This window comes from Microchirus variegatus (genome assembly GCF_963457635.1).
Source record: "Microchirus variegatus genome assembly, chromosome: 10".
Classification (NCBI taxonomy): Eukaryota; Metazoa; Chordata; class Actinopteri; order Pleuronectiformes; family Soleidae; genus Microchirus; species Microchirus variegatus.
This window is the reverse complement of record NC_139811.1, coordinates 2,307,914-2,321,635: the sequence shown is the minus strand read 5'-3', so window position 1 is coordinate 2,321,635 and position 13,722 is coordinate 2,307,914. Positions and strand designations below refer to the sequence as shown.

General features: G+C 41.5%; 1 protein-coding gene across 1 annotated transcript; it reads left to right on the top strand.

The window, feature by feature from the left end:
- Window positions 1–1,355: 1,355 nt before the first annotated feature.
- hlfa (HLF transcription factor, PAR bZIP family member a) lies at window positions 1,356–13,122 on the top strand (the record flags this gene model as incomplete). Its single annotated transcript, XM_083896262.1, has 4 exons — window positions 1,356–1,470; window positions 3,121–3,498; window positions 11,419–11,633; window positions 12,907–13,122. 4 exons carry the CDS (start codon window positions 1,356–1,358, stop codon window positions 13,120–13,122), a joined length of 924 nt encoding a protein of 307 aa, XP_083752388.1.
- Between the last annotated feature and the right edge of the window lie 600 nt (window positions 13,123–13,722).

Genomic DNA, 13,722 nt, shown 5'->3' with positions numbered 1-13,722 from the left:
ACGTAGAGTGTCGTTATCGACCGGTATCGCTAACAACAGCTAACACTTGCTAGCCCGAGATATGTTGATGTTTTTTGCGAGTTCTCAACAGCATTGGAAATTATTTAAAAAATGGTTGTTTATGTTTCTGTAATGGTTCATACTACGGTAATACGGAGTTCGAGATAATACGTTTTCTTGTTATAGCGAGAAACTATCACGTTATTTCAAGAAACTATCACGTTTTAACGAGAAACTAACTATATGTTATTTGGAGATAGGATGTTCTCTCGTAATATCGCAAAACCTCTTATCTCAAAATAACGTGATAGTTTCTCGTTGTTGTGTATAATTCACCAGAATGCAGAACATCTTGAAGCGAAATGGCAATATTTATGCTAATATCATTATTTACTTTTTTTATATATAGATTTATAAAACAGTTTTGACAGGCGGTCTAATACATTTGTTAAAGGTGCCATATGTAGGAATGTGGCCAAAAACGGTAACTACATTCAAATTCAAAACACGGAGGTCTTTTAGGTTTCGTTTTCTGACGTAACTGGCAACCCGTGGCTACTGACTGCAATGACTGGTAGACGGCGGTAGGTGGCGCCACATGACGCCGAAACATGATTTCAAAACATAAACACGATTTGCAGTCTGCAAAATATTTGTTTTAATGCAAATATTTTGGCTGTATTGTTGTTGCTGTTTAGTTCAATTTGTTATATGAACATTATTCCTGAGTCTCTGTGACATATTGAGGGATTTTGTAGCCAGTTGCTTTAGATTCATTACATAATGCACCTTTAAGCACTGTATTTATTTATGTATTCATTTATTTATTTCTATTTCTTGAATTTGTTTTAATGTAAGTAATATTGAACGAACTAATCCACGAACTTTGTTTGTAAACAAGTTCTGTAAATACTTTTCTTTTTTTTTCCCTGTGTGACTTGAACGCACCACGAGAAGAGACCACGCCCTCCCGGTGCTCTGACGTCACCGGCGTCCGTGCTCCGCACATGGATGGAGGAGTGCGGGCTAAGCCACGCCCCCTCGCCTCCTCCTCTCCAGCCTCTCTGCCGTCACTCACTCACTCACTCACTCAGCTCCAGCTCCAGCAGCGACTCTCCGTCAGCAGCGAGCCCGAGCCCGAGCCCGAGCCCGAGCCCCGTCTACCTGCCGCCGAGCCACCGGGCGTCCACCTGCCGCTCCGTCCTCCGTTCCGTGGCGACCTCCACGGGCCGGCCAGCACTTTGCGGTCGCGTCTCTCTCTTTTTCGTCTCTCGGCGGGAGGAAAAGCGTTGACATTCTCCGCGAGCGGTCTCTTTTTTTTTCTCCATTTTTGCCCTTCAAGTCAATACGGACATATGGAGAAAATGGCTCGACCTCTTCCCATGAACCCAACTTTCCTGCCGCCGACTCACGGCGTCCTCAAGTCCCTGCTGGAGAACCCTCTCAAGCTGCCTTTCCACCACGATGAAGGTGCGTGTTTCTGTTTGTCTGTTTTTTTTTACAAAATAATAAATATTAAAACGGTTAAAAGTTGACGGACTCCTCTTGTTGTGGCTGTCATTCATGTTTTTTTTTAATTAACCGGGTGAAGGAGATGTTACTGCGGCGTAGGTTTGGTTCGCTTAATCATCAAGGAGTGATCCCTCTTCATATTATGCGATCTTTGTGCAATATCATCTCGTGTGTGTGTGTCTGTGTGTGCGGGGAGGCAGATATGAAAAACAATGCGCTGCATCACTCCGCTGGATGTTCTTCGACTCACAGTCGACTGACAGCTAGCTTACTTAACGACAACAACAACAACAACAACTTTAGCCGATTTAGCGCGTACTTAACGTCCACAATTAGCCTCCTACGCAGCGAATTTGGAGTGCGTTATTTTCGTGACCTTTCAAACCATCTCGTCGTCAATGGGATTTGTTAGTGTACGCCGCTAGCTGCCGGTAGAGGGCGTGTTTTCTGTGTTATTGAATGCGTTGACTGTCATTACATCGTGAATGGAGAGGCTCGTTTATTATCTTAAAGGCTCAGTTCACTCAAAACAAAACAAAACAAAACAAAACAAAACAAAACAAAACACACGTTCTGCCCTTTGTTTTTACTTTGTTTTTATTTGTGTTGTTAGCAAAATAAAAGCTGGGGCTGAACAATAGATGTGTGTTTATACAGCAGACGTGCTATGTTTTACATTTGACTTTGTATTTTGTCCATAAATAAACAGATTAATTCAGTTAATCATATTAGACATTTAGTTTTTTGACATTTAAAGAGTGTTTTCTATGAATATTTACACCAACAATGACCTTTATTTTCAGTGTTTTTAATATGTGCAAGTGTCATTAAGGCAGCAGCTAACGGTTCTTTAATCAGTTCATATTTTGATCATTTTATTGATTAATCCGTGAGTTGTTTGGTCGATAAAATGGTGAAAAATGTTGATGAGTTTTCCTCCAAAATTTCAAAAATGCTGATTCATTCAGAGAACTTGTATTAATGAACAAAAACAACAGTCAGATGATCAAATCGTCAATTTTTTAAATGTATTCAACTGTTTTTAAAGGGACTCTTTATGATGAAACCAAAGGAACAATATGTTGTTTTCAAATTTGAAAGTTTATGAATTGTTTTTGTATCTTTTATGCAAATTTAATTAACTCCTAATATCTTTTAGTGCTCATGCTTGCAACAGAATATAGTGAAGTTACTGATTTAATGTTAATTAGCTGCAACAATTATTCGATTGATCCATTATTAAATTAATTGTCAGCTATTTTAAGTGTTTTTTTTCCAACAATAAAACACATTTCTCAGATTTCTCAGCTTCTTGAATTTTTCAAAGAAAATCATTAAATCTGAATCTTTTGAGAACGTTGTCATTTCCAGGTTTGGGAAACAAACATTTTGACATTTTACGACAGACCAAACCTAATATATAATTGTATTTCTTTAACCTGTTACACAGTGAATATTGACGTGAACCTCCACCGCGCACAACTCAAACTGAACTGTCGGGCAAAAAGTGAAAGTTTGACATGTTCCTCGGCTTTAACCGCAGGCACACTGTCTATTTCTGTCCGCGATGCTCCCTAACGACAATGACGTGTTTCCAAACATCCGCAGGATTCGGCAAAGACAAGGAGAAGGAGAAGAAGTTGGACGATGAGAGCGGCACGGCCAACCACCCGCAGTCGGCCTTCCTCGGCCCGACGCTGTGGGACAAAACGCTGCCGTACGACGGCGATAACTTCCAGCTGGAGTACATGGACCTGGAGGAGTTCCTGTCGGAGAACGGCATCCCCGCCAACACGGCGCAGAGCGACCAGGCTCAGCACTCGTCGCCGCCGCCGCAGCATCAGCAGCAGCAGCAAGCGTCCCTCCAACAGGCCCCGCCTCCCGCCACGCCCACTCCCTCCGTGGTGGACCTCAGCAGCCGAGCCACCACCTCGGTTCGCACGGGCATGGCTCCACAGACCTGCCTCCACAGCACCAGCACGGCAGGTAGGATGTGATGTCACAATGTCAATGTAGTCATAAGTCCCCATAATGTGACCGTGTGGACAGATTTAGGTCCCCGCAACATAAGGAATGCCAGGTACATACATAAATATTGACGTTATAAACAATGAAGGCTGCAGGATTAATCGCGATATTCTCCAAAGTGCCGTAAAGCCTTAAAATACCACACATTTGAACGCTTATGTGATGATATACATGACTTGAATTCACTGGCCTGTTTTTGTTCGGCGGCAAGAAGTCGAATCGTTATGAGTTTTTCCAGAAATTGACAAATTACGATCCCCCAAAAACGAGATCAGCTGGACCAAATCATCACCGCGCGATTATCGTTAGCGTTAGCGAACTGGAGCGGTCTGTTTATTAAAGGAAAAGGAGCAGCGCTGCAAACAACTAGCTTACCCGTGACCGGTCAGTCGTGGTGGAAACGCTAACCGCCATTAACAGACGCGCGTTGCGTCGTGTTTACGCGACTCCCCGATTGTTAAAATGAGTCTCTAAAGTAACGCTAAAGTTTAAAAACAGATACGCACACATACGCAGTAACACGGGTACGCTAGTTATTTGTAGCGCTGCTGTTTTGCTTTGATAAACAGACCACTCCAGTTCCACTGTAGGCTATCGCTAACTGGCGCTAAAGGAGCTAATGCAGCTAACGGAGCTAACTGGTCAACGGTGCCTGGACTCCGGTGTCGCGGCCATGTAATACATGACGTCACACCCGTCTTTTTCCGGTCAGTCGTCATGGAAATGCGCCGTGCGTTAACGTGCGCTAACATTGACGCCGTTTTTATATATAATATATAATATATATATATATATTAATTGTGTATATATGTATATATATACATTTAAATCGCAAATCCAATCACAATGTTTGGCAGAAAAATCACACTTTAAACCCACGACCGCCTGCTTTGTGTTGCATCAGCAGCTGTTTCGTTAGCTTATGACCGTTTTCGTTAAATGAGATGATTATGGGAAAAGTTTGTCCAAAATTCCCCATTACTGGAGAATTCCCACGGGAATTTGCAACCCTATAACAGACACATCAACAACAAATCTGTTATCGGAGATCGGATCAAGTCAAAGACGTTGAAACGCCTCCGTTTTTTCCGTGACTCCGCTCCGGGTTTTTTTTGCGTTCCGTTCATCAGATTCACCGGCGTCGGCCGTAAAAAAAAAAAAACGACGTGACATTAACCCCGACGTCGCTCCGCTCCGCTTTAATCTGCTGCCAGCTGTCGTCATTTACTCTGTTGTTTTAGAAAAAAAAAAAAAGGTTCGAGCTCGAGTCGAATTTTGTTCTCGGCCGCTGGAGACGTGTTGTGTTTCAGTAGAAATCCCTGCTGGCAAAAGAACGAGATGATCCGAGGGCAGATAAACAGATGGAGCGCTGGGACTCGTGCTGTGTGTGTGTGTGTGTGTGTGTGTGTGTGTGTGTGTGTGTTTCACCTGTAAACACTGAACATGTCGAGTTACACACACGTGTGTGTGTGTGTGCGGCGTTGACGTCAGCGCCGATTTAAAGACCCGAAGGTTTAGGATTAAAAATGGGAGATCGATCGCTGACGCGTGACCTGAGCAGCCGCCACCGCCGCCGCCGCATCGCGTCCACACGGGTGTTGTTTGTCAACTGAGTCACGCGTCATGTGACAACACCCCCCCCCCCCCCCCCATGTCTCCAGGTGAAATCGTCCGCAGGGGAAAACGCCTTCCACGATTTATTCAAGGTTGATTTATTAGCGTTGTTGTCAACACTGCGCCGCGTTCAACGCGTCACTCAATCTTTGTTTACAGCCATAAATTATCCGTGTTAGACGGATAGATTAGAGAGTTTATACGAAAAAGAAATTAGGATTACATTTCTAAGAGTCCAGGGAAGGAAAAACGAGAATATTGAGAATTCAATAGGCGGACATCCATCCATTATTTCCATTGCCACTAGGGGGCGAAGAATTAGCGACTTTTTAGCTAATTTTAGCAGCAAAAATTTTCCTGAGGAGTTCAAGTTGAGATTATTATTTTTCTCCAACATTGCGCTAATTTTTCAGGGGGTTAACGTGGATTAAAAGCGTTTAAAAAAAAAATTGGCACGGAGGTCGGCAGAAAATGCGATAAACCCGTTCATAGCCCCAGGGCTTTATAGCGCCCCCAGAAGTCGGGTCATGGTAAGACTAAAGTTTCTTGGGGATTTTTTGGTGAATTTTTTTGACGTGAGAGAAAGTGGCCAAAATTTCGTACAATGCTAATTTCTTTTTTTTCTTTTTTTTTTCTTAGAAAGGCAAAAGTCACTTTTTCAAATAAAAACAATAAACACAAGAAGTCATATATGTCAGATTTTAGCCTCTGAAGGCTCAATACTTCTTTTTTTTTTTTTACGATATCACAACTTAACATATTATATTATTCCGATATCTGATTTTCTTTCTGTGATTTTGACCAGAATCGGACTGATACCGATACTCGAGTGTTGAGCGTATCGTTATAACTTACAAAAAAATATAAACATACGTGAAGAAAAACAATCGACCGATGAATTAATAAAGAAACAATGCGATTAATTTCATGATCAATTAGTGAAAGTGACGCCAAAAACAGCCTCGAGCTGCAGATTACCAGTCGTTAGTCGTGGAAAAACGGCGCGGAAATGCTCGTCACAAGGTCCCGCGTGACTGAAGGGGGATTATGAGAAAAGCTCATTATGACCTAAATTCAAAGATATTTTTCAAAGTGAAAAATTGGAAGTTCTTTCAAATACAGTTGGTGCGAATTTGCCACTCAACTCAGACCCTAATAAGAAAAGAAAATAACTTTTAATCTGCTGCTTTTGTTTTGCTTTAGTGTCCGACCGATAACACACCGATATCACAACCACAGATATCGGTCAAAAAAAGCGATGTTTATGTTCATCTCCGATAATATTCTGCTCTCGTAAAGAAGGAATAGGCATTTTTTAAATTTACTTCCAGTTATTTTGACCTGGTATCGGCCTGATACCGACACCAAGTATCGTACAGGGTTTTTATCAATATCAGATTTCATGTTATTTCTTTATCTGATATCAGATCCGATGCTCGAGGAAGTGACCTCATTTAAGCTATCGCTTTACTTCTCATATGCCGTCGGTCGTTGTGGACGGTTGAACACATTTGACTTTTGTCAATAAAAGTCGGCAAAATATCGTGGTTTTCGCGACACGACGACTGTTTTACACATTATTTGATACCGGACGATATAAAAATCAAACAAATGTGCACACGTTTCTTCACATTCAAGGCTTTTTAAAGCATCGGTCCTTCGTTCGTAATATAAATAGTATTTGAAGGGAATTTGCTTCATCTTCATGTTTCCTACTAACGCAGATTAAGCTGAATCACAAACGTCGGCAGATTAAACGCAATCTGACAAACTGAAATGTAACGGAGCGATTTTGAATAAACGTCTAATTATTGCGATATCAGAGAGAATTCTCTATAAGATGTGTACGGATCAGGACAATAATTCACCAAAAGTGATATTTTCACACACATTTTTTGGCTTCAAACAAAAATACGGCGCCTGTGGAGCGGATTTGCGATTTTCATCGATAAAGGTCGATAAATTGCTGTTTCCTGTGCGTTTGTGCACTCTTAAAATGCAGAAATAAGGGTTCCAAAAGGGTTCCTTCTACAAGGATTGAGGTTGATACCTGGAACCATTTGCTTCTTTCCCAAGTTCCAGTAAGAACCATTTTGATCCAGAGAACCCTTTAAAACCCCTTTCCTGAATAAAGGGTTTTAACCCTAGAACACCATTGCTGGGTGGTTTTCACCACGTTTTCACCAAGTTTTCATCTTCATAATTTTTTTTTTTCGACATTTTTTCTTCCCAAATTCCTAATTTTCCAGTAATTTTGGAGCATTTTTATATTTGTCCCCTCGTGATGCTTTTCTTTCATTTTGTTAGACGTGACACAGTTTAAAAATTTGTCATGTATTGTCGTGTTTTGATATATTTTGATGACAAGTACGTTTTATTGGGTGTATTTATTATCTTGGGTAAAAATCACCCGGCGTTAGTGATGGTTGTTTTGAATTTGAGTGATAGGAAAAAGTCGAAGAACCTTATATGGTTCTACTTAGCACTTTTATTTCTAAGAGTGTGCCGTTCTGGGCGGACAATCGGAGAATGAGGGCGCGCACGTGTGCAGACATTAATTCAGTGTGTGTGTGTGCGTGTGTGCGTGTGTGCGTGTTGTTTTGGTCCGTGTCCTCCTTCACATTTCACGTGCACGCCGCTCCAGTTTCCCGCAGCGTGCTCGGCACATGTGACGGACACATGCAGCGGCCGTGTGCAGCTCTGAGTCAAACAGAAGCCTCACTTAATGCTCCCTCCCTCCCTCCCTTGCTCCCTCGCTCCCTCGCTCCCTCCCTCCTCTGCTCACTCACTCTCACTTTCCTCCTCCTCCTCCTCCTCTTCCTCCTTTAACACCGCCCCCCCACCCCCCTCCACACCCTCCACACCCTCCACACTCCCCACCCTCACCCCTCGACAAAGCCTGGACTCGGAGCCAAATCACAGGCTGTTCCCTGCAGAGGTCACATGGACTCTGGTGTGCTTCTGTCACGTGTGCACAGGCGTGTGTTCCACGGCCGTGTTCCGTGTCTCGTCTAACCGGTCGCTCCACCTCGCCGCTGAGCCACCGCCGCTGCAGCACAACAACCCCCCCCCCAGAGCCTCACAGCAGGCGGGCAATAGCGCCGTTATCATCAACCACCAACCACTAACTGTTTTTTTTGTTTGTTTTTTTTTTCATCTAAAAACATGTGATCGGCCCCTGAGGCGTTCAGGGTCCGTGTCAGGAGGGGAGGGGTCAAAGGGCGTGTTGTGGTGCATTCCAGTGAAGGGAAAATAGTGGCTTGAAGCAGTTTTATTTACAAGTAAATCCTGTAGAAAATACTCAAGTCGAGAATCTGTCGATGCTGGTGTTTGATACCAGACGTCGACCGATATGGATTCTGATGCCGATATCAGTCCGATATACAGTATAGACATTTTAGATGTTTGTGCCATATTCTTCTCCCTTTAAACTTACTTACAGTCTGCAATATATATATATATATATATATATATATATATAGGATTTTCTGTTCAATATCCAATCTAGTGATTTTGGACCAGTATCGGGCCGATACTGAACATCATCCCTCATACATTTTGCCCTTTTTTTTCTTCTTCCATGTGATGAAATATAACGTTAAAAATAAGACGTTAATATGTTTAATGATAACAACTACTACAAAATATCGATACAATCCAATATTGGCTTTAAAATGTATTATCAGATAGTGGTAAACAAAGTGGTAAAAACAATTCCCCGCCCAGATGTGACTAAAGACTAAAATATCAGCCTAAAACCGCTGCTACCTCCTTTTTGACTTCTGCGCTAGCGCCTTCTAAGCTAATTATTTTATTATTTTAAAACGGCTGTGAAACGAGTAAAAGATTTTACGTACATTTCGCTACAGAAGAGTTGGACGCACTAAGTCCCGATATATCGGCAAAAGAGTCCTAATATCGTGCAACATGACTCGGCTAAACTGCAGTTACGTTCTCATCTGTCCGATATCCAATCTAGTGATTTTGGACCAGTATCGGGCCGATACTGAACATCATCCCTCATACATTTTGCCCTTTTTTTTCTTCTTCCATGTGATGAAATATAACGTTAAAAATAAGACGTTAATATGTTTAATGATAACAACTACTACAAAATATCGATACAATACGATATTGGCTTTAAAATATATTTTCGGATATCGGATGGCAAACGCGTAAAATTCCCCTTTATCCCCGTCAGTATCGGCGTTTCGTGAGCGCTACAGCGCCACATACAGGCCTGATGTATGTACGAAATATTCTAATCACCAGCCCGCGAGTGGAAAAATAACGAGGTGCATTCAAGGAAACCTCGTAAATTCTGCAATCATTCGCGATGGCGTGTAAAAGGTGTTTATTGTCATTATAAATAATAATCGCTGAGTCATGTTGAGGACGTATTTTTTTTTTTAATCCAATCAGAGGACAGAGATGGACTCGCCCGTTGTGTGTTGCGCTCAGGTCAAAGGTCAGCAGCTCCATCCCTGACGGAACAGTTACCTACATGTGCTTTATCAGCGGTGATAAGATCTTGTAGCGTGTGTGTGTGTGTGTGTGTGTGTGTGTGTGTGTGTGTGTGTGTGTGTGTGTGTGTGTGTGTGTGTGTGTAAATAGATAAAAACCATCTGAGTTCAGATTAAAAACCAGTTCCACAGGTCGACACAGATGTTTTGTAGGTCAGAGCTCGTCCACCTTTCCTGGCCGGTTAATTTTAGACTTCCTGTTTATTAATAATAATAATAATAATAATAATAATAAGAGAGGGTGTGTACAAGACATTCTTCTCCTCAGGAATGTCTCAATGAAGACATTTGGACACGAGGACGTACGCCTGAAGCAGGTTTTCTCTAAAGCTTGCAGAACCCCCCCCCCCCCCCCGGTTCAGACCATTGCATCACATGTAGCTCCTGACACCACATGTGTGTGTTTGTGATGTTTTGTCGTCCACTCTGAGACCGAGTCATGTGACGCTCAGGAGTTCTCTGAGCTTTATCTCCAGCCGTCAATGAGACGTTTGATCCACGACGGGGGGAGGATGGAGGGTGATGGGGGGGGGGGGGTAGAATAGTTCTTGTTTTGTTTTCGTCTCTTTATCATTTTAACTTTGCAGTGATGGGAAACACATGAGCTGCTGCGATGAGGCCTCGTGACTTTAACTGCAGAGGAGAAAGTCTGTATTTTGTTTTCCCCGCGAGACGTGATAATTGTCAGGATTAAATCGCTAATCGCGCTAATGTAGCGGTAACACGATACGACAAAATATAGCTGTTTATTGACAACGAATAATACCAACAAAAATCTTCATTAACAAGTCATTGAATCAAAATAACATATACTTAAACCTTTAATGTGTGAATTAAAATTGTAATAATTGGCCGTTTGTCGACTATATTCAAATATTCCGATCTCCAGCGCATGAGCACGAGATGCATTCAAGGAAACCTCGTAAATTCCAAACCTTCTGCAATCCCACGTGAAGCAGCCACTAAAATAAATATTATTTTATATTTGCTGCCAAGTAACTGGGAAGTAATTGGTGTTAATTTTTTATTATTTTATTAAATTAAAAATGACGCTTGTCTTGTCTTGTTTTGTTTGATTCTAAGAAAAATAACATTTTTAGACTGGAAATAATTGAGATAATGTGGTAAATAACATCATGTGTGTTATTCATGTGTTCTTATAAACTCCTGTAAATTAATGTATATTGGCAAATATTTAATTTTATAAATTCTTTCTATTTTTTAGTTTGAAAATACACACAGACACAAAATGCAAAAAGTGTTGTTACTTAAAGTTTGTGTATTTTTTTTTTTTTTCTTAAGAAAACTTGATATCAAAATGTCAAAAATAGATGATATAAAATAAAATAAAAGCATGTTTTTATTTCATAAATTATGCAAAACTGAAGCAGGAATCAAGTGGAAGAAAGGAAACTATTAATAAAATTAGTGGACAGGTTACTGTGTTTAAAGCTGGTGTCACAGCACCACCTGCTGGTCAGACAGAAGAAATATTGACTCTGTGCACATCAGGACACTTCACAAAAATACAATTTAACTCAATTTGTTGAATAAATCTGATTATTTTCCATTGAATTTATTTTTAAGGCTCTTGTTTTTGTGAATAAATGATAAAAAAATTCCCCGTAAACTTTGTTTATTTCAGGAAAAATAATCCCAGAAAACGTCCAAAACAGTCTGTTATGATATATACGAAACTATCATTAATCACATACGTGATTATTTTTGTGTATATTTGCAGCTCTGCCCTCAGCCCGTGACACGCCCAGCCCCATCGACCCAGAGTCCATCCAGGTGCCCGTGACCTACGACCCCGACCCTGCAGACCTGGCGCTGTCCAGCGTGCCCGGTCAGGAAATGTTTGACCCCAGGAAACGCAAGTTCACCGCCGAGGAGCTGAAGCCGCAGCCCATGATCAAAAAAGCTCGGAAGGTCTTCATCCCCGAGGACCTGAAGGTGTGTGTGTGTGTGTGTGTGTGTGTGTGTGTGTGTGGGGGCTCTGATGTCATATCCTGTCGTTATGGTAACGGTTTAAAGGGAAACACAAAGCGCTGTGTTTAGTGTAAATAATCATAACAAACAGATTTTTATCAGTCCAACATTTGTATATCAACTCCAAACACTTTATATACAAATATGATGTCATTCACCACAATGATGAATTCGTCCTGTAGGGGGCGTCACTGCACCGGTGAAAAAAAACATTTGGTACAGTGAATTATTGTGATATTATATCGCGTTTGAAACTTTTTGAAATTTTTTTTGAGCAGATCATTTTTTAAAATTAATCGATTTGCCATTTCAGTCCACTAGATGGCGCCAAGTGCTCACTCTCAATTAGAGCTGTCGTGTGAGTTAATCGCAGTATAGGATTTAGCAAATACTTAGTAGTATTTTGCAATATCGTGATAATAACGTATTGGGCCTTAAATATCGTGATCATGACTTCCGTATTGTTATTATATCGCAATCGTGACTTATATAGTGATAGTATTGTATTGCGACTTAAATATCGCGATAATATCGTATCGACACTTAAATGTAATGTTAGTACCGTATCATGATATTGGGCTTAAATATCGTGGTTATTGTGATATGATATCACACTTTAAATATCGTGATTATATCGTTTTGGGCCTAAAATATCGTGATCGTATCGCATTGTGACTTAAATATCGTGATATGTTATCACGCTTTAAATATTGTGATTATATATCGTATTGGGCCTAAAATATAGTGATTGTATCGCATTGTGACTTAAATATTGTGATATGATGTCACGCTTTAAATATCGTGATGATATCATATCGTGACTTATATTGTATTGTGAATTAAATATCTGGATAATATCGTATCGACACTTAAATGGTGTTAGTACCGTATCATGATATATCGTATCAAGGCTTAAATATCGTGACAATATCTTATTGTGACTTATATCGCGATAATATCAAATCGACACTTAAATGTCGTGTTAGTATCGTATCGTGATAATATCGTATCGAAGCTTAAATATTGTGTATTATTTACTAATTTCATAATATTATTTGTTCTAATTTATGAACTTTTACTGATGATGTAACGCAGATGTTGACGCTCATTTTCGTGACCAGCTGAGTCGCCTCCTGGTGGCCATTCAGTATATTCTTACTTCCTGGTTAGCCTCAGGCAGTAAAAACAGTAAAACTGACCCGTGTGTTTTCCGCTCCCCCCCCCCCCCCCCCTGCAGGACGACAGGTACTGGGCGCGGCGCAGAAAGAACAACGTGGCGGCCAAGCGCTCGCGGGACGCCCGGCGGCTGAAGGAGAACCAGATCGCCATCCGCGCCTCCTTCCTGGAGAAGGAGAACTCGGCGCTCCGCATGGAGGTGTCCGACCTGAGGAAGGAGCTCGGCCGCTGCAAGAACGTTCTGTCCAAATACGAGGCCCGACACGGGCCGCTGTGAGGAGGCCCCGCCCCCTCCCCCTTTGCTCCTCCTCCTCCTCCTCCTCCTCACCTGAACCCATTCACACCGACACACTCTACTGCCCCGCCTTCCCCCCCCTCCCCCCCACTCCAGTTTTGAAAGACAACGTTTTTGTTGGGTGGCACCGCCCCCTTTACACAATAAGCTCCTCCCACTATAAAAACTACACCCCCCTCCCTCCGTCTCTCATGGTATCAACTTCTCTTTAGCGTCGATTTGTTCTGTTTCTGTTATTATTTCCACGTCGTTCGACTGAAGACACAAAAATATATATATATAAATATATATATATATATGAATATCTATACATTTACATGTGCATACTTCCCACTGTATTCATGTAAGTGTGAGGAGCTACGAGCCAACCCACCACCAGCTGAGTCCCCGCCCCCTCGCCTCACCCCGCCCACTTTTGAGAAACAATGCCATGCTATGTTTTTTTTTTTTTTTTTTTTTTGTCATTCACTTTCATACCGATTTTATACGTAACATCAGGACTGAGAAAAATGTCGTTTCCTGTTTTTCTTCTTCTTCTTCTTCTGTGCTTGAATCGTCATTTTTTTTCGGCTAGCACTTAAA